At 44.6% G+C, this 25,958-nt stretch overlaps 1 protein-coding gene across 1 annotated transcript in view; it reads right to left on the bottom strand.

Annotated features, from left to right (window-relative positions):
• Positions 1-73: 73 nt before the first annotated feature.
• LOC120060818 (transcription factor SOX-13-like) overlaps positions 74-25,958 on the bottom strand; it is a 56,097-nt gene continuing 30,212 nt past the window's right edge. Inside the window, 14 exon segments of the mRNA XM_039010242.1 lie at positions 74-2,196; positions 2,198-2,288; positions 2,745-2,961; positions 7,592-7,762; positions 8,037-8,142; positions 8,919-9,037; positions 12,776-12,938; positions 15,278-15,351; positions 22,658-22,772; positions 22,886-22,954; positions 23,066-23,238; positions 23,440-23,526; positions 23,947-24,061; positions 24,292-24,511. Coding sequence (XP_038866170.1) covers positions 2,038-2,196; positions 2,198-2,288; positions 2,745-2,961; positions 7,592-7,762; positions 8,037-8,142; positions 8,919-9,037; positions 12,776-12,938; positions 15,278-15,351; positions 22,658-22,772; positions 22,886-22,954; positions 23,066-23,238; positions 23,440-23,526; positions 23,947-24,061; positions 24,292-24,510 — 1,878 coding nt within the window. The 5' untranslated portion in view covers position 24,511 and the 3' untranslated portion in view covers positions 74-2,037.

Genomic DNA, 25,958 nt, shown 5'->3' with positions numbered 1-25,958 from the left:
CTGTGGGGATATAGGAGCACGTGATTGCAGCTGAACAAGCAAAGGTGTACACAGAAAAGATAACAGCCACAAATGTAACACAACCAATTTTATTATTTTCCAAAAAACAAAACCACAACTTAGAAAACATACAAAGGTACACCTTTAAATTACACAGGCTCTTATAAACAAAATAAAATCTATCTATATTTACAACAGCAGGGGTGACAACAGGTGAAAGTTCTCTTCTGGGTTTCTGTCATAATTAGAAATGTTTCTCTGATACATCTGTCTCTATACAGCGCCATCCCCTTGGCTCTGGGTTGAAGTTGTTCTTAGCAAGAGTTTTATCTTACCTTAACATTATAGGCAAAGGTGTAAAACTGACCATAGATCAGTGTCCAGGGGCCACTTCATTCTACTCCCCAAGCAAGGCTTACCAAATGCTGTGGAACAGCAACTAACCACAGGCCTGCCTCAGTTAACAATATGATTACACCACAAATGTGACCTCTCTTCTGTCCAGTACATTGTGATGAAGGCTGCATCCCAACCGTCTAAAATGGCTTCCTATTCTGTTTCTCCATCTGATAACATGGGTTAAACTTTCATTTCACCTGTCCAGTTCATTCAGGTCAGCGCAGATGGAGATGAAGCGACATTAGGACTATTGAGATGGAGCCCTGTTGTGTAAAGGCAAACTGCAGTACATGGACAGAGAAACAGCTGTGGTCAAGACAAGAGGCCAGGGTGTCAGGATACACAAAGTGTTCAGGCCAACCTTTGAGTTCAATACCCACACGCACACTCAAAGAAACACACATTTTACAGAACATTTGTATAACGTTCTGTGACAAGTACATTGTAAACCCGCGTTAAAAATAAATTGATTGACAGACATTATGCACACATCACATACAGCTTGTACACAACTAGAGAATAGAGAAGGATGAGCTCAATCTAGAATAAGGGCTTGGAGGGAGATTCCTTAGACATTTCTCATTACACTAGATGTCACTGCTGATCAACTATCGCAAGTGCAAAAACTGAAACACTGGGTGCATCCAGATAGTCTAAAGTGGCTTCCTCGTCTCCTTTACTCCACCTGCACTGAAGTGAAATAAACTCTCGCACAAGGAATCCCCCATATTGCCTTATCCTATGTTTTGTTGTCAGTGCATGTGAAGGAGAGGATATAAGGAGACAAGTTTAGACTATTTTGGTGCAGCCTTTGTCTGTCTGTTTGGAGATGAGAGTTCCGTGAAAGTGCATTCTTACAGAGTGCATCTCATTACCTATGCTTGACCAGTGCATTGGCTAATAATGGGGATTATTCAACCTCTATCACCACAGACTAGGTCATCTGTGTAAATATTGAGAATAAAAATAAAAATCTTCATTTCTAGCGATCGGGATATTTCATGGTGCTGTGCCCATTCTAAACAGCAGAGGGCAGCACTCCTTCAGAATCAGAACTCTCCCTAATTACTGATACATGTAGTTCGGGAGAGATCAGATGTTTCATACCCTGGCCCTAATATTTTGAAGGATATGGTCTAGAAATAATAGATGTGTGTTTAGGGAAACATCTACGTCAATATGCCTGTTGGTGACAGTAATGAACCCCAAGTCTAATCCAGTGTATCAACTCATTTCACATTGTGAATGTACCTTTATTACTAGCTACATGGACAATGATCTTTTAGATTCAGCTGCCAGATTTATGAGTAAATGTCAGACACCTTTAACGTCGTAACAAACGACTGTCTCCTACTAACCCTAACATGTCATGGGCTCTGCTGACATGGTCATATCACATGGCTAAGATTTAACCGTTGAACTCTTGACACACTTGATGTGGACCAAGATCCCCTTCATCACACACACCTTTTCATTCAGTTCTCTACACACACACTCCTCTTTCTCTCTGTTCCACTCTCCTTTTTCCCTTCCTTCTCTCTCTCTGTCAGTGAGGAGAACTAGCTCTCCCTTACTCCTTTATCCCTATTAAAAACTCTCTCTCTCCCTCTCTCCCTCCCACTCAGTCAGTGAGGAGAACTAGCTCTCCCTCGCTCCTCTCTCCTCTGTCACTCTCCTCCCCCTCGCTGTACGGTGGCCTCTCTCTGTGGAGGGGAGTGGGTGTGATCTGCCCGTCAAGTCTGCGAGGAGGCGGAGCCTCCAACCCTCGTGGCAGGTAGTGCTCCAATAGCGCGGGGTGGAATGGCACCGTCGGCATGGAGACCGTTCCACCGCCGCCTGGGTATTGGCCCTCGCCTGGAGCGTAGTGCAGCTTCTGCGGCTCTGATTGACTGGAAGACAGAAAGACAGGACGTTGGTGCTGGAATGTACAACATTTCCCAAATCCTTGTCTAGATCTGAAAGGACTGGATAGGTGTTTGCCCTGAGGCATGGCTGTATGTAGGAGTCTACCACCATGTCTCAGGACATGTCCATACCCAGAGAAGAGGACTGGACTGAAGAAAACAAACCACTCAAAGCTGCTGTTACTCAAGAGCAGTTTTACAGTCATAGTGAATAAAACTCTGCTCTATTGTTCTCTATGAGAGAAGACAACCAGCTGAAGGCCTGCATTTCTATTTAACCACAGTGGGTTTGTTTGTGTTCTTACAGAAAAAGCACAAGGGACTAGAGCAGAGTTTGTTTCGCTAAGAGCTCTCTGTATAATATCAACTCAGGTTCTATTCACTGTCAGAGCCAATCTCTAACAGAACATCATCTCCAGTGTGTGTGTGTGTGTGTGTTACCTGTGTGTGTATGCCCCTCTCTGCTCCTGTCTCCGGCTCTTCATCATGGCTTTGTACTCGCCCACCCTGAGTCTCCGCCCCTCCACGATGCAGGTGCGTTTGGGGCGGGGCTTGTATTTGTAGTCGGGGTAACGCTCCAGGTGCTGTCGGCTCAGCCTGGCCTGCTCCTCATAGTAGGGCTGCTTCTCCTGGTTAGACATAGACTTCCATCTAGTTCCTGGAGGGAAGGAGGGACACAGACAAACAGAGAGAGAGAGACAATGTCAGACTAACGAACAGAGGACTTTCTGTACAAGAATACATTGGCTTTTCCTAGTTAGGAAAGGGGGGGCAGCATTGGAGTGGGTCGAGAGCTTCAAGTTCCTCGTGTCCAAATCACTAAGGACTTAAAATGGTCCACACACGTGCGCACAGTTGTGAAGAAAGCGAGACAGAACTTCTTCCTCCTCAGAGGTTGAAAAGGTTTGGCATTGGCCCTCAAATCCTCAAAAAGTTATACAGCTGCACCACTGAGTGTGTATTGACTGGCTGGATCACTGCTTGGTATGGCAACAGCACCGCCCTCTATCGCATGGCACTACAGAGGGTGGTGCGGACAGCCCAGTACATCACTGGGGCCAAGCTCCCTGCTATCCATGACCTTTATGTGGTGTGAAAGGAATGCCCGGAAAATCATTAAAGACAGCAACCAACCAAGCCATATACTGTTCTCCTGCTTCTGCACAGCAAGCAGTACCGGTGCATCAAGTCTGATACCAACAGGCTCCTGAACAGATTCTATGCCCAAGCCATAAATAAGACTGTGTAGCCATTAGCTATTTAGCAGTGAGTTGACCCTTGTATGTTTCTTTTCTTTTCTTTTTTTTGCACCGTCTATGCACACTCACAGGATTCTACACTCACACACACATGCAATCATCATATACGCTGCTTTTAATCTGTTTATCATATATCCTGATGCCTAGTCCCCTATACACATCTGCCTCCATCACTCCAGTATCCCGGTCACCTTACCCCTATACATACAGTTGAAGTCGTAAGTTTACATACAGATTGGAGTCATTAAAACTCATTTTTCAACCACTCCACACATTTCTTGTTAACAAACTATAGTCGGTTAGGACATCTACATTGTGGTTGACACAAGTAATTTTTCCAACAATTGTTTACAGACAGATTATTTCACTGTATCACAATTCCAGTGGGTCAGAAGTTTACAAACACTAAGTTGACTGTGCCTTTATACAGTCGTGGCCAAAAGTTGAGAATGACAAATATTAATTTCCACAAAGTTTGCTACTTCAGTGTCTTTAGATATTTTTGTCAGATGTTACTATGGAATACTGAAGTATAATTACAAGCATTTCATAAGTGTCAAAGGCTTTTATTGACAATTACATGAAGTTGATGCAAAGAGTCAATATTTGCAGTGTTAACCTTTTTTATTCAAGACCTCTGCCATCCACCCTGGCATGCTGTCAATTAACTTCTGGGCCACATCCTGACTGATGGCAGACCATTCTTGCATAATCAATGCTTGGAGTTTGTCAGAATGTGGGTTTTTGTTTGTCCATCCGCCTCTTGAGGATTGACCACAAGTTCTCAATGGGATTAAGGTCTGGGGGGAGTTTCCTGGCCATGGACCCAAAATATCAATGTTTTGTTCCCCGAGCCACTTAGTTATCACTTTTGCCTTATGGCAAGGTGCTCCATCATGCTGGAAAAGGCATTGTTTGTCACCAAACTGAATGGTTGGGAGAAGTTGCTCTCGGAGGATGTGTTGGTACCATTCTTTATTCATGGCTGTGTTCTTAGGCAAAATTGTGAATGAGCCCACTCCCTTGGCTGAGAAGCAACCCCACACATGAATGGTCTCAGGATGCTTTACTGTTGGCATGACACAGGACTGATGGTAGCGCTCACCTTGTCTTCTCCGGACAAGCTTTTTTCTGGATGCCCCAAACAATCGGAAAGGGGATTCATCAGAGAAAATGACTTTACCCCCAGTCCTCAGCAGTACAATCCCTGTACCTTTTGCCGAATATCAGTCTGTCCCTGATGTTTTTCCTGGAGAGAAGTGGCTTCTTTGCTGCCCTTCTTGACACCAGGCCATCCTCCAAAAGTCTTCGCTTCACTGTGCGAACAGATGCACTCACACCTGCCTGCTGCCATTCCTGAGCAAGCTCTGTACTGGTGGTACCCCGATCCCGCAGCTGAATCAACTTTAGGAGACGGTCCTGGCGCTTGCTGGACTTTCTTGGGCACCCTGAAGCCTTCTTCACAACAACTGAACCGCTCTCCTTGAAGTTCTTGATGATCCGATAAATGGTTGATTCAGGTGCAATCTTACTGGCAGCAATATCCTTGCCTGTGAAGTCCTTTTTGTGCAAAGCAATGATGACGGCACGTGTTCCCTTGCAGGTAACCATGATTGACAGAGGAAGAACAATGATTCCAAGCACCACCCTCCTTTTGAAGCTTCCAGTCTCTTATTCAAACTCAATCAGCATGACAGAGTGATCTCCAGCCTTGTCCTCGTCAACACTCACACCTGTGTTAACGAGAGAATCACTGACATGATGTCAGCTGGTCATTTTGTGGCAGGGCTGAAATGCAGTGGAAATGTTTTTTGGGGGATTCAGTTAATTTGCATGGCAAAGAGGGACTTTGCAATTAATTGCAATTCATCTGCTCACTTCATAACATTCTGGAGTATATGTAAATTGCCATCATATGTGTCATTCAAAACTTTTGGCTACGACTGTACAGCTTGGAAAATTCCAGAAAATTATGTCATGGCTTTAGAAGCTTCTGATAGTCTAATTAACATAATTTGAGTCAATTGGAGGTGTACCTGTGGATGTATTTCAAGACCTACCTTCAAACTCAGTACCTCTTTGCTTGACATCATGGGAAAATCAAAACAAATCAGCCAAGACCTCAGAAAAAAAAAAGTGTAGACCTCCACAAGTTTGGTTCATCCTTGGGAGCAATTTCCAAACGCCTGAATGTATCACGTTCATTTGTACAAACAATAGTACGCAAGTATAAACCCCATGGGACCAAGCAGCCGTCATACCGCTCAGGAAGGAGACGCGTTCTGTCTCCTAGAGATGAACGTACTTTGATGCGAAAAGTGCAAATCAATCCCAGAACAACAACAAAGGACCTTGTGAAGATGCTGGAGGAAACAGGTACAAAAGTATCTATATCCACAGTAAAACGAGTCCTATATCGACATAACCCGAAAGGCCACACAGCAAGGAAGAATCCACTGCTCCAAAACCGCCATAAAAAAGCCAGACTACGGTTTGCAACTGCACATGGGGACAAAGATCATACTTCTTGGAGAAATGTCCTCTGGTCTGATGAAACAAAAATAGAACTGTTTGGCCATAATGACCATAGTTATGTTTGGAGGAAAAAGGGGGAGACTTGCAAGCCGAAGAACACCATCCCAACCGTGAGGCACGGGGGTGGCTGCATCATGTTGTGGGGGTGCTTTGCTGCAGGAGGGACTGGTGCACTTCACAAAATAGATGGTATCATGAGGAAGAAAAATTATGTGTATATATTGAAGCGACATCAGTCAGGAAGTTAAAGCTTGGTCGCAAATGGGTCTTCCAAATGGACATTGACCCCAAGCATACTTCCAAAGTTGTGGCAAAAGAGCTTAAGGACAACAAAGTCAAGGTATTGGAGTGGCCATCACAAAGCCTTGACCTCAATCCCATAGAAAATATGTGGGCAGAACTGAAAAAGCGTGTGTGAGCAAGGAGGCCTACAAACCTGACTCGGTTTCACCAGCTCTGTCAGGAGGAATGGGCCAAAATTCACCCAATTTATTGTGGGAAGCTTGTGAAAGGGTACCTGAAACGTTTGACCCAAGTTAAACAATTTAAAAGGCTATGATACCAAATACTAATTGAGTGTATGTAAACTTCTGACCCACTGGGAATGTGATGAAAGAAATAAAAGCTGAAATAAATCATTCCCTCTACTATTATTCTGACATTTCACATTCTTAAAATAAAGTGGTGATCCTAACGGACCTAAGACAGGGAATTCTTACTAGGATTAAATGTCAGGAATTGTGAAAAACTGAGTTTAAATGTATTTGGCGAAGGTGTATGTAAACTTCCGACTTCAACTGTATCTACCTCCATCACTCCAGTATCCCTGCACATTGTAAATATAGTGTTGGATACTGACCCTGTACATAGCTTCTTACTTTCTCATGTTCTTCTTATTTCTAATTGTATTTCTCGTATGTTTTTGTTCTGTTATTTTTAGTACTACATTGATATTTATTACAGTATTGTTGTTGTTGGGTTTAGAGCAAGAAAGGCATTTCACTGCACTTGTGCTCGTGACATTAAAACTAGTTGGACACAGACTTCCAGAGAAAGGAGTTAGCTGAACTATGTTCGATAGGGAGGGAGGGATAGCATGAGTGTCTCCAGTGCTCCACAATGGAATGGAATGTGAGTGTTTGGTCAGAGGAAAGGGGTGCGTGGCTGTATTTGTGTGTGTGTGGGGGGGGGTTCCTGTCACCGGGGGAAGCAGGTGGCAGATCGTGCCCTCGCATGTCCCCTCTGTGCCGGGACTACAGGAGGTGACACACCCGGAATAGATACACACACAGTACACACAAACAATATTTATACAAAGACTATACACAAACACACAATTACAGTGCTCATTGACTGACAGCATGTGTGTGTTTTGCATGTCAATTCAATTTCACACGACTCTATTAATCCCAATCAGTGCATTAATCGCAATTAGTGCATGCTTTATGTCCCATGTGTGTGTGTGTGTATGTGTGTGTGTGTGTCCATGCTCACCCAGTATCTTGCTGATGGAGGAGTTGTGCATGTCAGGGAAGGCCTGTAGTATACGGCGCCTCTCGTCTTTGGCCCAGACCATGAAGGCGTTCATGGGTCTCTTGATGTGGACGGAGGAGGGGGGGCTGCGAACCTCTGCAAACAACCCCACACTAGGAGCAGACAGGGGGCCTGCAGGAGGGGGACAGAGTGGGTGGGGGGGGACAGTCAGTGGCCAACAACAAATCTACTTTCCTTCAAGTTCACTGGTAAAAGAACAGGTAAGGTGAAAACAAATACTGGACAAGAAATCCTCCATGTTGCTTTCCCTGCTCTGTGTGTTGTGTGTTCAGATCAGTGTAGATAAAGGAAAGGAGAACATTTAAGCTCTAGACTTACTACGATGCTTGCCCTCTACCATCTAAACCACATGTTATTATTGATCAGGCAGTTTTAGAGGGCCTACCCTCAGAGTCACTGCTGTGGTGGTCCTCGTTGGTTTGGCGGGTTTGTCTGTTCTCTCCCCGGTCTTGGTGTGGCAGCCTGTCGCTGCGACCAGACTCCTTATGCTCCTACACAGAGACAGAGAGAGTTATACACACCTGACAGACATAGGCCTACACCTTAACCCACATGGGTACACAAATTTGAATGTTGTAGCAGTAAAAACAGGTCTGAAGAAAGCATTTTTCATTATCTCTCTGTGTTTGTGTGTGTGGAACAGCACTATTTCTGGCTGAGCAGGGAGAGGTTTCTCATGTCACCCGGTGTTTGAAAGCAGGGCTGGAAACGCAAAAGCAGGAAATAGAGGGATGAGGAGGAGAGAATTGTGTTTTTAGACCTGAGGGAAGGAAGGAGAGGATGGCGGAGAGGTGAAAGACATAAGGACTCTCCTCTATGATGGCACCAAATGCTCCACAACAATGACATTGTCACTGCTGAAGAAAGGACTTGTCTTGGAGATTTTGGTGCCATTGTGGAGTCCATGAAAAGTCTACATTTCAAACACACTTGGCCGAACACTGTATCTATGGCTCTGGAGAGAAAAGGAGGAGGAGAGAGAGAAGGCAGAGAGGAGGGGAGCGGTGTGTTACAGTGGACAAAGGAGAAAGGTGAGTCATCACCAGTGTTTATAAGAACACTGTTGTGAGTTTACAGCAGCTGTTGTTCCTGCTTGAGAACATGGCTGAGACTTTCTCAGTGTGTGTGTGTAGCTGAGACATTCTCCAGTCTATAACAGCCACTGTGAGACCCCGGATCCCTGTAACCCTAAACCTGGCCCTGAACCCACCCACGACCCTAAGCCTGCGTGTGTGACAGGAGAGAGTGACTTTAGACAATGGCTTACCATCCTGGCAGTGCTTTCTCTCTCTCGCTCCCTCTCTCTTCCGCCCGGCCCATGACTCCACAGCAGCTGCTGGGCATCGTGGATGGCCTGGGTCACCACATCCCCCTCTCCCAGGAAACCTGTGAGTGAGTGAGTGAGTGAGTGAGAAAGAAAGAAAGGAGAAAAAAAACAGGGAAAATTGGCATTGAAAGCTCAAATGGGCAGGGCACCGACAAAGGGTTGCAAATGTCAATATAAAAGTGAGTCAAAGTATCGGAGTACAACCTATTGCATCTGAGAGGAAACGGGGATGGTAGCGCACAAGCCCTGAAGTCAAAGGAGGAACAGGTTCTCTCACCACACACACAGTCAGGGTGTTGACATGTCTGAAGCTGAGGAATGGCATGAGCGGAGGTAGGCGTGTGTGTGCGTATACATACAGGCAGTTAATTAGGTACACCCATCTAGTACCGGGCCGTAACCCCTCTTTGCCTCCAGAACAACCTGAATTATTCGGGGAATGGATTCTACAAGGTGTGCGTTTCAAACATTGCTCAATTGGTATCAAAAGACCTAACGGGTGCCAGGAAAACATTCCCCACACCAATACACCACCAGCCTGTACCGTTGACACCAGGCAGGATGGGGCCATGGACTCATGCTGCTTACGCCAAATCCAGACTGCCATTAGCATGACGCAACAGGAACCAGGATTCATTGGACCAGGCTATGTTTTTCCACTCTTCAATTGTCCAGTGTTGGTGATCACGTGGCCACTGGAGCCACTTCTTCTTGTTTCTAGCTGATATCAGTGGAACCTGGTGTGGTTGTCTGCTGCAATAGCCCATCCCCGACAAGGACCGACAAGTTGTGCATTCCAAGATGCCGTTCTGCACACTACTGTTGTACTGCGGCGTTATTTGCCTGTTTGTGGCCCGCCTGTTAGCTTGTACGATTCTTGCCATTCTCTTTCAACCTCTCTCATCAACGAGCTGTTTTCGCCCACAGGACTGCCCATGACAGTGTGTTTTTTCTTTGTCACACCATTCTTGGTAAACCCTAGACACGGTCGCGCGTGAAAAGCCCAGTAGGTCGACAGTTTAAGATACTGGAACCGGCGTACCTTTCATCGACAATCATAACAGACTCAGTTGCTTAGGTCACTTGTTTTGCCTATTCTAAATGTTCAATCAAACAGTAACCGAATGCCTCGATGCCGGTTTGTCTACTTTATATGGCAAGTTACGGCCTTGTGACTGTCTGTAAGGAGCGAACCATGTGTAGCATTTTCATGTACCTAACAAACTGGCCGGCGTGTGTGTGTGTGCACACACTACCTTTCAAAAGCTTGGGGTCACTTAGAAATGTCCTTGTTTTTGAAAATCAATTTTTTTGTCCATTAAAATAACATGAAATTGATCAGAAATACAGTGTAGACATTGTTAATGCTGTAAATGACTATTGTAGCTGGAAACGGCTGATTTTTAATGGAATATCTACATAGGTGTACAGAGGCCCATTATCAGCAACCATCACTCCTGTGTTCCAATGGCACGTTGTGTTAGCTAATCCAAGTTTATCATTTTAAAAAGGCTAATTGATCATTAGAAAACCCGATTTCAAATATGCTTTTCAGCGAAAGCACTACAAACGATTATGTTAGGTCACACCAAACCACAATAAGCACAGCCATTTTTCCAGCGAAAGATAGCAGTCAAAAAATGCAGAAATATAGCTAAAATTAATCACTAACCTTTGATCTTCATCAGATGACACTCATAGGACTTCATGTTACACAATAGATGCATGTTTTGTTTGATAAAGTTCATATTTATATAAAAAAATCTTGAGTTTACATTGGCGTGATACATTCACTAGTTCCAAAAACATCCAGTGATAGTGCATAGCCACATCGTTTCAACAGAAATACTGATCATAAATGTAGATGATAATACAAGTTATACACATGGAATTATAGATATGCCTCTCCTTAATGCAACCGCTGTGTCAGATTTCAAAAAAACTTTACGGAAAAAGCAAACCATGCAATAATCTGAGACGGAGCTCAGAACGAGTCAAATTAGCCGCCATGTTGGAGTCAACAGAAACCAGAAATTACATGATAAATATTCCCTTACCTTTGATGATCTTCATCAGAATGCACTCCCATGAATCCCAGGTCCACAATAAATGCTTGATTTGTTCGATAATGTCCGTTATTTATGTCCAATTAGCTACTTTGGTTAGCGCGTTTGGTAAACAATTCAAAAGTCACAAAGCGTGTTCACTAAAACGTGACAATGTCCAAAAGTTCCATAACAGTCAGTAGAAACATGTCAAACGATGTATTGAATCAATCTTTAGAATGTTGTTAACATACATCTTGAATAACGTTCCAACCGGAGAATTACATTGACTTCAGATGAGCGATGGAATGGAGCTGCCTCTCACGTGAACGCGTGTGGTCAAAGCATGGTCACCTCATGGCAGTGGTGACTCATTCCTGTCTCCTTCGGCCCCCCTTCACATTAGTCATCAGACAAAGTTCTATTGACTATTGACATCTAGTGGAAGCCGTAGGAAGTGAAAACTCATCCATATCTCGCTGTAATTTCAATGGGAGTTTAGTTGAAAATCTACCAGCCTCCAAACAGGAAGTGGAACTTCTCATGTTTTTGCCTGCAATATGAGTTCTGTTATACTCACAGACATAATTCAAACAGTTTTAGAAACTTCAGAGTGGTTTCTATCCAATACTAATAATAATATGCATATATTAGCAACTATGACTGAGGAGCAGGCCGTTTACTCTGGGAACCTCTGTGCACCTTTCATCCAAGCTACTCAATACTGCCCCTGAAGCCATAAGAAGTTAACCAGAATAGAAAGAGGAGTGGGTTTGAGAAAGACGCCTCACAAGTCCTCAATTGGCAACTTCATTAAATAGTACACGCAAAACACCAGTCTCAACGTCAACAGTGAAGAGCGGACTCTGTGTTCCTCTGTCCAGTGTCTGTGTTCTTTTGCCCATCATAATATTTTCTTTTATTGGCCAGTCTGAGATATGGCTTTTTCTTTGCAACTCTGCCTAGAAGGCCAGCATCCTGGAGTCGACTCTTCACTGTTGACGTTGAGACCGGTGTTTTGCGGGTACTATTTAATGAAGCTGCCAGTTGAGGACTTGTGAGGCGTCTGTTTCTCAAGCTAGACACTCTAATATACTTGTCCTCTTGCTCAGTTGTGCACCGGGGCCTCCCACTCCTCTTTCTATTCTGGTTAAAGCCAGTTTGCGCTGTTCTGTGAAGGGAGTAGTACACAGCGTTGTACGAGATCTTCAGTTTCTTGGCAATTTCTCACATGGAATAGCCTTCATTTCTCAGAACAAGAATAGACTGACGAGTTTCAGAAGAAAGGTCTTTGTTTCTGGCCATTTGGAGCCTGTCATCGAACTTACAAATGCTGATGCTCCAGATATTCAACTAGTCTAAAGAAGGCCAGTTTTATTGCTTATTTAAATCAGCACAACAGTTTTCAGCTGTGCTAACGTAATCCAAAAGGGTTATCTAATGATCAATTGGCCTTTTAAAATGATAAACTTGGATTAGCTAACACAACGTGTCTTTGGAACAAAGAAGTGATGGCTGCTGATAATGGTATTCTGTTTGCCTATGTAGATATTCCATTTGTTTTATTTTTTATTAAATACGCCGTTTCCAGCTACAATTGTCATTTACAACATTAACAATGTCAACACTGTATTTCTGATCAATTTTATGTTATTTTAAATGGACAAAAAATGTGCTTCTTTCAAAAACAAGGACAAATTTTCCTAAGTGACCCCAAACTTTTGAATGTAGTGTCTGTGTGTGTATACTGACCCAGGTTAAGTGCAGGCCGTGAAGGGCTGTCTCTATGGTTGTCCCTGGGTCTGTACCCACCCTGCAGAGTCAGCGAGCCCAGCTCAAAGGTCTGCGGGCTGGGGCTCTTCCCCATGTCCATCCCCTTGGGCTTGGAGGTCAGATTCAGAGGCTGGCTGGCTTCCTAAGGGGATGAAAGACAAAAGAGTAGACAATTAGCAGTGTGTCAGCCCAACACAAAAAAACACATTCAGAATACACTGCTTAGTTCAGTCAATAACACACACACACAACTTCCAATTCTCATCAAAGTCAATATAACAAACACACCCATGTATGGGGTGGGTGTGTATGTTAGGGTTATGAATGACAGATTTGGTGTGTCACAGCATATCTTTCCTTTCAGTGTTTCTTTAGTTTATCCTTTCTTTTGTCTGTGCTTTCTCTGTCCTGTCTTTCTTTTGTTTAGTGATTGTCTAGTGATTTACGTGATCCCCTTTTCCACTTGTGCAACAGTGCAGACAGAGCATGACTGCATTGTGCACACAAAGGCACACACACACACACAACTGTGAACAGGGTGTGGTGTATTTGTTCAGTTGTTCACTGTCCCAGATACCAGAAACATGCATTGTTCATTTGGAGTGCATTGTTTTGACAGCATTTTCAAAGATCTCCCAGCCTGTATCTGTAGTATTAAGAGAGATGGCTTCCTAGGTACATACAGTACATACCTCAGGCCTTTACCAAAAACATGACATGCTTATCAAAATACAAATATCCATGTACGATGTACTATAGTGCTGTATTAGGCTTGTAACCTGTGCACCGTTTGCAGCTGTTATTTTCAGAGGTACAGTGCATTCGGATAGTATTCAGACCCCTTCACTTTTTTCAAATGTTGTTACGTTACAGCCTTGTTCTAAAATTGATGAGGGAAAAAAAATAATAAGAATCTACACACAATACCCCATAATGACAAACCGAAAACAGGTTTTTAGAAATTTTTGCAAATGTATTCGAAATAAAAACAAATACCTTATTTACATAGGTATTCAAACCCTTTGATATGAGACTCGAAATTGAGTTCAGATTTCCACTGATCATCCATGAAATGTTGCTACAACGTGATTTGAGTCCACCTGTGGTAAATTAAATTGATTGGACATGATTTGGCACACACCTGTCTATATAAAATGTCCCACAGTTGACAGTGCATGTCAGAGCAAAATCCAAGCCATGAGGTCAAAGGAATTGTCTGTAGAGCTCCGAGACAAGATTGTGTCGAGGCACAGATCTGGCGAAGGGTGCCAAAAAACATGTCTGCAGCATTGAAGATCCCCAAGAACATAGGTGCCTCCAACATTCTTCAAAATGAAAGAAGTTTGGAACCACCAAGACTCCTCCTAGAGCTGGCCGGTTGGTCAAACTCAGCAATTCGGGGGAGAATGGCATTGGTCAGGGAGGTGACCAAAAACCTGATGGTCACTCTGACAGAGCTCTAGAGTTCCTCTGTGGAGATGGGAGTGGCCAGACGGAAGCCACTCCTCAGTAAAAGACACATGACAGCCCTCGGAGATTGCCAAAAGGCACCTAAAGACTCCCAGACCATGAGAAAAAAATTCTCAGGTCTGATGAAACCAAGATTGAACTCATTGGCCTGAATGCCAAGCGTCACGCCTGAATGAAACCTGGCACCATCCCTACAGTGGAGCATGGTGGTGGCAGCATCATGCTGTGGGGATGTTTTTCAGCGGCAGGGACTGGGAGACTAGTCAGGATCAAGGGAAAGATGAACGGAGCAAAGTAAAGGGAGATCATTGACGAAAACCTACTCCAGAGCGCTCAGGACCGCAGACTGGGGTGAAGGTTCACCTTCCAACAGCACAACGACCCTAAGCACACAGCCAAGACAACATCAGAGTGGCTTCGGAACAAGTCTCTGAATGTCCTTGAGTGGCCCAGCCAGATCCCAGACTTGAACCCGATCGAACATCTTGACCTGAAAATAGCTGTGCAGCAACGCTCCCCATCCAACCTGACAGAGCTTGAGAGGATCTGCAGAGAAGAATGGGAGAAACTCCCCAAATACAGGTGTGCCAAGCTTGTAGCATCATACCCAAGAAGACACAAGGTTGTAATCGCTGCCAAAGCTGCTTCAACAAAGTTCTGAGTAAAGGGTCTGAATACTTATGTAAATGTGATATCCGTTTTTAATATTTATTACATTTGCAAACATTTCTAAAACACTGTTTTTGCTTTGTCATTTTGGGGTATTGTGTGTAGATTAATGAGGGGGAAAAACAATTTAATCCATTTTATAATAAGGCTGTAAAGTAACAAAATGTGGTAAAAGTCAAGGTTGTGAATACTTTCCGAATGCACTGTATAAAGCACAGAAAACATGAACCTGTCTTTATTGACACCATTTGGTTACTTTCCAATTCACCTTATTCCATCTGGAAAAGGTCTTACTGTACAGTATAGTTTTATTTTAGTATAGTAATGGATGAAAAGCACTACCTGACGGAAGGTACCACTGGGCCTTTTCACAGGGGTGGAGTGAGAGTTCTGCAGCAGCTGCATGGGAAAGTCCACTGCAAAATAAAAAGGGGGAGATGAACGCTTCACAATCTCTGTCAGAAGGGAACAGAATCAATAACATCCAAACAACATTTAGACATTATCTGTACTATCATCATGCTGACTGGACCACAGATTGAAGTGTATGAGCAGGGGAAAAGGGGGTTCGACTGAGTAGGTTACTGACCACAACACAATCTGAAAGGGACTGCTGCTCCTTCTCTAGCAACTTATACAGTACATAGCAACAAGATAAACCAAACCGAGGCGCTAAATTGACCATTGTTTTGTTGTTTCAGATTGACATTTATGATACATTAAAAGTCTGCAGAGATCACTTGATGTCAGCATGTTACTTTTGTGTTTTCATGGTGTATGAGTGGATTGAATGTTTATAATGAACCACTGAGTAATGTAAACCATGTCACAGCCCACCAATGGGCCCCAATTCACCCTCCTTTTTTGGAAGCACTGCAGCGGGGCCTTGGAATTAATGGAGGGGATGGCTGCCGTTTTACGGGCTCCTAACCAATTGTGCTATTTTGTGTGTTTTCACATCGTTTGACACTTATTTTGTACATAATGTTGCTGCTAATGTCTCTTATGACTGAAATGAGCTTCGAGGATATCAGAACAGCGATTACTCACATCAAACTGGACGAAGATTTTATCTTTAATGAGTCCGACGCAAAGGATTTACTGCCTCTCCGAGACCAGGCCTAAATCGCCGTCATTCACGTGAAGAAAAGACGGAAATACAGGGGGCGGAGATCGGGGTGCCTTGTAAGAATTTGTCAGTGAGTGGGTAACCCGCCTTCACCATCCGTTCTATTGGCCAACGTGCAATCACTGGAGAATAAACTGGATGATCTCCATTCGAGACTCTCTTACCAACGGGACATTAAACTGTAATATCTTATGCTTCACCGAGTCGTGGCTGAACGACGACACGGATAATATACAGTTGGCTGGGTTTTGTGTATCGGCAGGACAGAACAGCTACGTCTGGTAAGACGAGGGGTGGGGGTCTATTTGTCAATAACAGCTGGTGCGCAATGTCTAATATTAAGGAAGTCTCGAGGTATTGCTCGCCTGAGTACCTCATGATAAACTGTAGACCACACTATCTACCAAGAGTTTATGTATATTTTTCGTAGCCGTCTATTTACCACCACAAACCGATGCTGGCACTAAGACCGCACTCAACGAGCTGTATAAGGCCATAAGCAAACAAAAAAATGCTCATCCAGAAGCGGTGCTCCTAGTGGCCTGGGGACTTTAAAACCAGTTATGGACAGGGGGCAGTGTTTCCACTTTGAACGAATTGCGTACCCAAACGGAATTTCCTCCTATTCTGCCCCAGAAGGTAATACATGCATATGATTATTACTATTGTATAGAAAATACTCTGAAGTTTCTAAAACTGTTTGAATTATGTCTGTAAGTAGAACAGAACTCATTTGGCAGACAAAAACCTGAGAAGACTTCCACATAGGAAGTGAGAACTCGATTTTCAAAACAGTGCCAAATGATACCCCTTCTAGTTATTGATAAGCAAACACTTCCTGGGGCTTCCACTAGATGTCACTGTCTTTAGATTTTAGTTATATGATTCTACTATAAAGGAGGGGCTCATAGGAGCTATTTTAGTGAGGGGTCGTCAGAAATCTCAGTCTCGTTTTGCGCGCGAGCGAGAGAGAGTGCTCTCGTTCCAATGCTCTTTCTTCAGACAATGAAATTCTCCAGTTGGATCCTTATTGATGATTAATGTTAAACACATCCTAAATATGGATTGCATACATCATTTGACGTTTTTACGACCTGTAACGGAACTTTGAGTTTTTGTCTGGAGGTATTGCTCGTGCGTCATGAAAATGGATTCGTGGGCTGAACAACAAGTGGCTAAATGATGGGCTTTATGGAACTTTTCAGTCATTTCTGTCGAACTGGGAATCCTGGGAGTGCCTTCTGATGAAGTTATTCGAAGGTAAGTGCATATTTATAGTGTTTTTGTAGCTTCTGTTGATGCCAAAATGGCGACTATTTCTTTGGCTGGATTGTGCTCTGAGCGCCGTTCTCAGATAATTATTTTTCCGTAAAGTTTATTTTGAAATCTGACACAGCGGTTGCATAGAGGATAAGTTTATCTTTAATTTTGTGAATAACACTTGCATCTTTTATCAATGTTTATTATGAGTATTTCTGCAAAATCACCGGATGTTTTGGAATCAAAACATTACTGCACGTAACGTGCCAATGTAAACTGAGATTTGTTTTAATATATATATATGCACATTATCGAACAAAACACACAATACATGTATAACATGATGTCCTATGACTGTCATCTGATGAAGATAATCGAAGGTTAGTGATTCATTTTAACTATATTTCTGCTTTTTCTAACTCCTATTGTTGGCTGAAAAAATGGCTGTGTGTTTTTGACTTGGCTCTGACCTAACATAATCATATGTTGTGCTTTCACTGTAAATCATTTTTGAAATCGGACACCATGGGTAGATTAACAAGATGTTTATCTTTCATTTGCTGTATTGGATTTGTTAATTTGTGAAAGTGAAATATTTCTAAAAAAATATTTTTGAATTTCACGCGCTGCCTTTTCAGTGGAATGTTGTGGGGCTAGAAAGGTTAATGCAGACAAACTTATATCCGTTTTACCTCATTTCTACCAGCATGTCACATGTGCAACCTGAGAAAAAAAATATATTAAAAAATAACTCTAGACCACCTTTACAGCTCTCCCTCACCCTCCATTTGGCAAATCTGACCATAATTATATCCTCCTGAATCCTGCTTACAAGCAAAAACGTAGGCAGGAAGTACCAGTGACTCGCTCAATACGAAAGTGGTCAGATGACACGGATGCTACGCTACAGGACTGTTTTGCTAGAACAGACTGGAATATGTTCCGTGATTCATCCAAAGGCATTGAGGAGTATACCACCTCAGTCACCGGCTTCATCAATAAGTGCATCGACGACATCGTCCCCACAGTGACCGTACATGCATATCCCAACCAGAAGCCATGGATTACGGGCAACATCCGCACCGAGCAAAAAAGCTAGAGCTGCCGCTTTCAAGGAGCGGGACACTAATCCAGACGTTTATAAGAAATCCTGCTATGCCCTCAAACGAACCATCAAAACAGGCAAAGCGTGAATACAGGACTAAGATTGAATCCTATTACACCGACTCTGACACCCGTCGGATGTGGCAGGGCTATTATGGACTACAAAAGGAAACCAAGCCACGAGCTGCCCAGTGACACGAGCCTACCAGACGAGCTAAATGCCTTTTGTGCTCGCTTCGAGGCAAGCAACACTGAAGGGTGCATGAGAGCACCAGTTATTCTGGACGACTGTATGATCATGCTCTCCGTAGCCAATGTGAGCAAGACCTTTAAACAGGTCAACATTCACAAGGTCGCAGGGCCAGACGGATTAACCGGACGTTTACTCGGAGCATGCGCGGACCAACTGGCAAGTGTCTTCACTGCTGTTTTCAACCTCTCCCTGACAGAGTATGTAATACCTACATGTTTCAAGCAAACCACCATGTGCCCAAGAAAGCAAAGGTAACCTGCCTAAATGACTACCGCCCCATAGCACTCACGTCGGTAGCCATGAAGTGCTTTGAAAGACTGGGCATGGCTCACATCAAAACCATCATCCCGGAAACCCTAAACCCACTCCAATTCGCATACCGCCCCAACAGATCCACAGATGATACGATCTCTATTGCACTCCACACTGCCCTTTCCCACCTGGGCAAAAGGAACACCTATGTGAGAATGCTGCTCATTGACTACAGCTCAGCGTTCAACACCATAGTGCCACAAAGCTCAACACTAAGCTAAGGACCCTGGGACTAAACACCTCCCTCTGCAACTGAATCCTGGACTTCCTGACGGGCCGCCCCCAGGTGGTAAGGGTAGGCAACAACACATCTGCCACGCTGATCCTCAACACAGGGGCCCCTCAGGGGTGCGTGCTTAGTCCCCTCCTGTACTCCCTGTTCACCCACAACTGCGTGGCCATGCACGACTCCAACACCATTATTAAATTTGCTGACGACACAACAGATGTGATCACCGAAAACAATGAGACAGCCTATAGGGAGGAGGTCAGAGATCTGGCAGTGTGGTGCCAGGACAACAACCTCTCCCTCAACGTGAGCAAGACAAAGGAGCTGATTGTGGACTACAGGAAAAGGAGTGCCGAACACACCCCCATTCACATCGACGGGGCTGTAGTGGAGCGGGTCGAGAGTTTCAAGTTCCTTGATGTCCACATCACCAACAAACTATCATGGGTCAAACACACCAAAACATTTGTGAAGAGGGCACAACAACACCTTTTCCCCCTCAGGAGACTGAAAAGGTTTGGCATGGGTCCCCAGATGCTCAAAAAGTTCTACAGCTGCACCATCGAGAGCACTACAGAGGGTAGTGCGTACGGCCCAGTGCATCACTGGGCCAAGCTTCCTGAAATCCAGGACCTCTATACCAGGCTTGTCAGAGGAAGGCCAAAAAAATGGCACAGACTCTAGTAACCCAAGTCATAGACTGTTCTCTCTGTTACCGCACGGTAAGCGGTACCGGAGCGCCAAGTCTAGGTCCAAAAGGCTCCTTAACAGCTTCTAACCCCAAGCTATAAGACTGCAATTAATCAAATGGCCACCCGGACTATTTACATTGTTGTTTATTATCTATGCATAGTCACTTTACCCCTACCTACATGTACAAATTATCTCAACTAACCTGTACCCCTTCACAATGACTCAGTACCAGTACCCCCTGTATATAACCTCCTTATTTTTATTTTATTGTGTTTAGTACTTTAGTTTATTTAGCCAATATTTTATTAAACTATTTCATGAACTGCATTGTCAGTTAAGGGCTTGTAAGTAAGCATTTCACGGTAAGGTCTACTACACAAATACAATATTATTTGGCCTGTGGAATTCCAGGTAAAAAGACATATCTGTTTCAGTCTACCACACCACCTGACCTCCAAGACAGTGAAAAACACTGCCTACCAGATCAATGAGGTTCACAACAACCATCTGCACCCGTCTTCACTGCATCCTCCCGGGCCTATGTCTGGAAAAACACTGCCTACCAGATCAATGAGGTTCACAACAACCATCTGCACCCGTCTTCACTGCATCCTCCCGGGCCTATGTCTGGAAAAACACTGCCTACCAGATCAATGAGGTTCACAACAACCATCTGCACCCGTCTTCACTGCATCCTCCCGGGCCTATGTCTGGAAAAACACTGCCTACCAGATCAATGAGGTTCACAACAACCATCTGCACCCGTCTTCACTGCATCCTCCCGGGCCTATGTCTGGAAAAACACTGCCTACCAGATCAATGAGGTTCACAACAACCATCTGCACCCGTCTTCACTGCATCCTCCCAGGCCTATGTCTGGAAAAACACTGCCTACCAGATCAATGAGGTTCACAACAACCATCTGCACCCGTCTTCACTGCATCCTCCCGGGCCTATGTCTGGAAAAACACTGCCTACCAGATCAATGAGGTTCACAACAACCATCTGCACCCGTCTTCACTGCATCCTCCCGGGCCTATGTCTGGAAAAACACTGCCTACCAGATCAATGAGGTTCACAACAACCATCTGCACCCCTCTTCACTGCATCCTCCCGGGCCTATGTCTGGAAAAACACTGCCTACCAGATCAATGAGGTTCACAACAACCATCTGCACCCCTCTTCACTGCATCCTCCCGGGCCTATGTCTGGAAAAACACTGCCTACCAGATCAATGAGGTTCACAACAACCATCTGCACCCGTCTTCACTGCATCCTCCCGGGCCTATGTCTGGAAAAACACTGCCTACCAGATCAATGAGGTTCACAACAACCATCTGCACCCCTCTTCACTGCATCCTCCCGGGCCTATGTCTGGAAAAACACTGCCTACCAGATCAATGAGGTTCACAACAACCATCTGCACCAGTCTTCACTGCATCCTCCCGGGCCTATGGAAAGCCAGCAGGAATTCAGGGGCAAATGTGTGTTTCTTACTGTGCATACTGAGAGGCTGCAAGGCTCCTAGAAATGTGTGTTTCTTACTGTGCATACTGAGAGGCTGCAAGGCTCCTAGAAATGTGTGTTTCTTACTGTGCATACTGAGAGGCTGCAAGGCTCCTAGAAATGTGTGTTTCTTACTGTGCATACTGAGAGGCTGCAAGGCTCCTAGAAATGTGTGTTTCTTACTGTGCATACTGAGAGGCTGCAAGGCTCCTAGAAATGTGTGTTTCTTACTGTGCATACTGAGAGGCTGCAAGGCTCCTAGAAATGTGTGTTTCTTACTGTGCATACTGAGAGGCTGCAAGGCTCCTAGAAATGTGTGTTTCTTACTGTGCATACTGAGAGGCTGCAAGGCTCCTAGAAATGTGTGTTTCTTACTGTGCATACTGAGAGGCTGCAAGGCTCCTAGAAATGTGTGTTTCTTACTGTGCATACTGAGAGGCTGCAAGGCTCCTAGAAATGTGTGTTTCTTACTGTGCATACTGAGAGGCTGCAAGGCTCCTAGAAATGTGTGTTTCTTACTGTGCATACTGAGAGGCTGCAAGGCTCCTAGAAATGTGTGTTTCTTACTGTGCATACTGAGAGGCTGCAAGGCTCCTAGAAATGTGTGTTTCTTACTGTGCATACTGAGAGGCTGCAAGGCTCCTAGAAATGTGTGTTTCTTACTGTGCATACTGAGAGGCTGCAAGGCTCCTAGAAATGTGTGTTTCTTACTGTGCATACTGAGAGGCTGCAAGGCTCCTAGAAATGCTCCGAGTTCAAGGAAGTCTTATAGAAGCCTTTTCTCCAAATGTCTATGAGTGGAGCAGAGGTCTATATAATTCATCTCTCCATTTCTGCTGCAGTGATCTGTATTTATACCACACTAGACCTTGAGTTGAAGTATACAGGTCCATTTACAGTATTATAAAGTTATTATTTATATTATTTAACTAGGCAAGTCAGTTAAGAACAAATTGTTATTTTCAATGACGGCCTAGGAACATGGGGTTAACTGCCTTGTTCAGGGGCAGAACGACAGATTTTTACTTTGTCAGCTCAGGGATTCAATCTAGCAACCTTTCAGTTACTGGCCCAATGCTCTAACCACTAGGCTACCTGTTGCCCCCAAGGAAAGCTTACAGAAAAACAAAGGAGATATTGCTGAAAGCACTGATATATCGGCATGGTGACAACAAGGTAACTCACCTGGCTTGAAAGGGATTGGCTAAGAGAGGTTGGTGAGCGGGTGTGACTCACCTGGCTTGCAGGGGATTGGCTGCAGAGGCATGGTCATCTGGGTGTCGGCGGTGATAGGGAGTTGCTGAGTGTTGGGGTGGAAGGCTGGGATCATCACGTAGGGCATGTTCACCTGCTGAGACCAGGTCAGACAGAGGGCACAAGGTCAGTCCCACTCAGAGTTACCCCAAAGTTACTTCTAAATTCTGTTATGAAAATAGCATGTCATTTGTAGAGGTCTCGTCTCACCTGGATCTGTTGCTGAAGCAGGTTGATTTTGTGCTGCTGCTGGATCAACTGCTGCTGCTGTTTGGCAATCTGGAAAAAAAACACATAAAGCTTAGTCCAGGTACACTCAGGTTATGGTCAATGTTATGGTTTGGGGGTCAGGGTGTGTGAGTTGTGCTAGGGGTCAGAGGTCAGGATCACCTGTTCCTGCTGCTGTCTGGCCAGCTCCATCTGCTGCTGTTGTTTCTCCAGCAGCAAGGCGGCCATGTTCCTCTGCTCAGAGTGGGCTCCCAGCAGCTGCTCCCTCAGACCACCCAGCTGGTTGATCATCAACAACAACTGCAGCTCCTTCTCTGCCAGAGACTCTGGAGTGCCTGGGAAGGAGGGAGGAGGGAACAAGAAAGAGGAGTACAAACATGATGATACATAGAGACACAATTAGATATAGGAAGCAGACAGGCAGGCAAGCAGAGACTGACAGACAGGTGGAGAGACAGGTAGGACAGAGCACGGATGGGTGCGACAGGGGTGAGAGGTAAAGGTCAAGGGTTAGGGGTAAAAGGGTGAGAGCTCACCTTTCAGGTGGTTGCCTCCCAGGGGGCTTTTGTCCAGAAATGTCTCCCTCCAGTCCACACTCAGAAGCTTCTCTATGGTGGGCATGACTGCCAACAGGAAACAGGACAAAGATGTGTTACTTGTTGTTGTTCAGTCACCATATTGTATGAACAAACGGAATTAGATTGTGTGCGTGTATGAATCAATGCAGTAGTTCAAATTTCAAGGTCTGCTACTTTGTAAGGATTCCAATAGAAAGGTACGTTGTGTAACTTCTCTTAAAAATAAAAACAGCCAAGGGAAATTCAATGCAATTCTGTAGCCAATGAATAGGAGCACAAACTTGAGCACACAGAGCTAAGGCAAACTCTTCTGGCCTTCTCAGAGTCTAAATGCGATGCATTGTAAAAATAAAAAAAACTCAACACCTTCACCTCTATCAATGTACGGGAGAGATCTCTATAGAGCAAAGTGATGATCAGAAACAGATTCCACTGGGGTGCAGACGAGGTGTAGGTTTACCATACCTTCGCTGACAGTGGGGTGCATGTGTCCCTCTGGTCGGTGGTTATACCCCCTGCTGCCCCCCTTCATCCCAACAGGACTCTGTCTGAGAAGCTGTTCCTTACCAGGAGAGCCCTCCTACCAAGGACAGGGGAAAACATTGTTAGAACACAATCATATAGCTAACGAACTGTAGCTAGCTTGTCTGTGATAAACATAGTACAACCAGATCTGCACAAGTGCCTATAGGCAGGGACTGGTGGGACTAGTGGGACTGGTGGGACTGGTGGGACTGGTGGGACTAGGAAGCAGACCTGGATAAACTTTTAAAAAGATTGTTTAAACAAAAAATGGGATGAGTTTATTACTGAGGGTGAGCGGGATAGGGGAGGAGTCAGCTGTCTAGACTCCGGTCGTTCCATTGGCTGATGTCCTGACCAATCACAGGCAGGAGAGGAGAGCTGCTCTGCCCTGGTGTGGGCTCCTCCCCCTTCTCCTCCAGACTCCTCCAACTTCACACTGATGCCCACCATGCTGACATCACTGTTGGCATGGAGATGCAGCGCTGGGGGACTGGGCTCCACCATTCTGGGAGGAAAACGGGGGGGGGGGGGGGGCGGGGGGCAGAAGAACCATACAGGTGAATAGATAGGCTTGTTCACATGGACTATTCCCCCTCAGGAGACTGAAAAGATTTGGCATGGGTCCTCAGATCCTCAAAAAGTTCTACAGCTGCACCATCGAGAGTGTCCTGACTGGTTGCATCACTGCCTGGTATGGTAACTGCTCGGCCTTCGACCGCAAGGCACTACAGAGCGTAGTGCGTATGGCCCAGTACATCACTGGGGCAAAGCTTCCTGCCATCCAGGACCTCTATACCAGGCGGTACCAGAGGAAGGCCCTAAAAATTGTCAAAGACTCCAGCTACCCTACTCAGACTGTTCTCTCTGCTACCGCACTGTAAGCGGTACCAGAGCGCCAAGTCTAGGTCCAAAAGGATCTTAACAGCTTCTACCCCCAAGCCATAAGACTGCAAATGGCTACTCAGACTATTTGCATTGTCCCCCCCCCCACCCCCACCTCTTTTATGCTGCTACTTCTACTCTCTGTTTATTATCTATGCATAGTCACTTTAACTCGACCTACATGTACATATTACCTCAATTACCCGACTAACCGGTGCTCCTGCACATTGACTCAGTACCCCTTGTATACAGCCTCACTACTGTTATTTTACTGCTGCTCTTTAATTATTTGTTATTTTTACTTACTTATTTTTCTTAAAACTGCATTGTTGGTTAAGGGCTTGTAAGTAAGCATTTCACTGTAAGGACTACACCTGTTTTATTCGGCCCATGTGGCAAATAAAATGTGATTTGACGTAGGGGGAAAGCAACGCAAATGCTGTTCTGCCCTCATGCCTCTAGCCTTACCAGAGTGACCGCACAACAGCACGATTTTTTGACAGGGGATGCAGGATATTTTTTGGGGCCTGATATGCATATGTTTCTGCTTATAATTTCCGACATTTTGGTAGGCTGTGTTAATCAACTTGTCTATAATTAGATAAATGTAGCGTCTCTTTTGTCACTATGTCACCCGAGAAGACTAACGTTATATTAACGCTTGCTCAACAGAATAATGTAATGGATCGATAGAAGGAAGGATTGGATCTAGTTGACCCTGGTAAAGTTCTCGGTCATCTTTCGCGAAGCAAAGACGTTTAGGGCCTTGGGAGAAAATTAAGACTACGTGCAAAATGTCCAACTTATATCAACTTGATCGGTTGTAAGGAAAAAGAAAGCTGTGAAAATGACCCAACATGTTTCTGATAAGATTTCAGTACGGCTTCGATGCATATTTGATGTGGTTGAAATACTAAATCACCTTTTATGACGCATTTATGATTAAGACAGCACCTCTACAGATGCAGAAAGCAATAAATCATATTCTCCACTCCTGTTCCCAAGTCCAAATATTGCCTACATTTGGAGTACCATTTTACTGAAAGAAATGCTTCATTCTGCAGGGGTTA

Source organism: Salvelinus namaycush, chromosome 2 (genome assembly GCF_016432855.1).
Source record: "Salvelinus namaycush isolate Seneca chromosome 2, SaNama_1.0, whole genome shotgun sequence".
Lineage (NCBI taxonomy): Eukaryota > Metazoa > Chordata > Actinopteri > Salmoniformes > Salmonidae > Salvelinus > Salvelinus namaycush.
The sequence above is the reverse complement of the archived record's forward strand: the minus strand, read 5'-3'. Positions and strand labels throughout refer to the sequence as shown.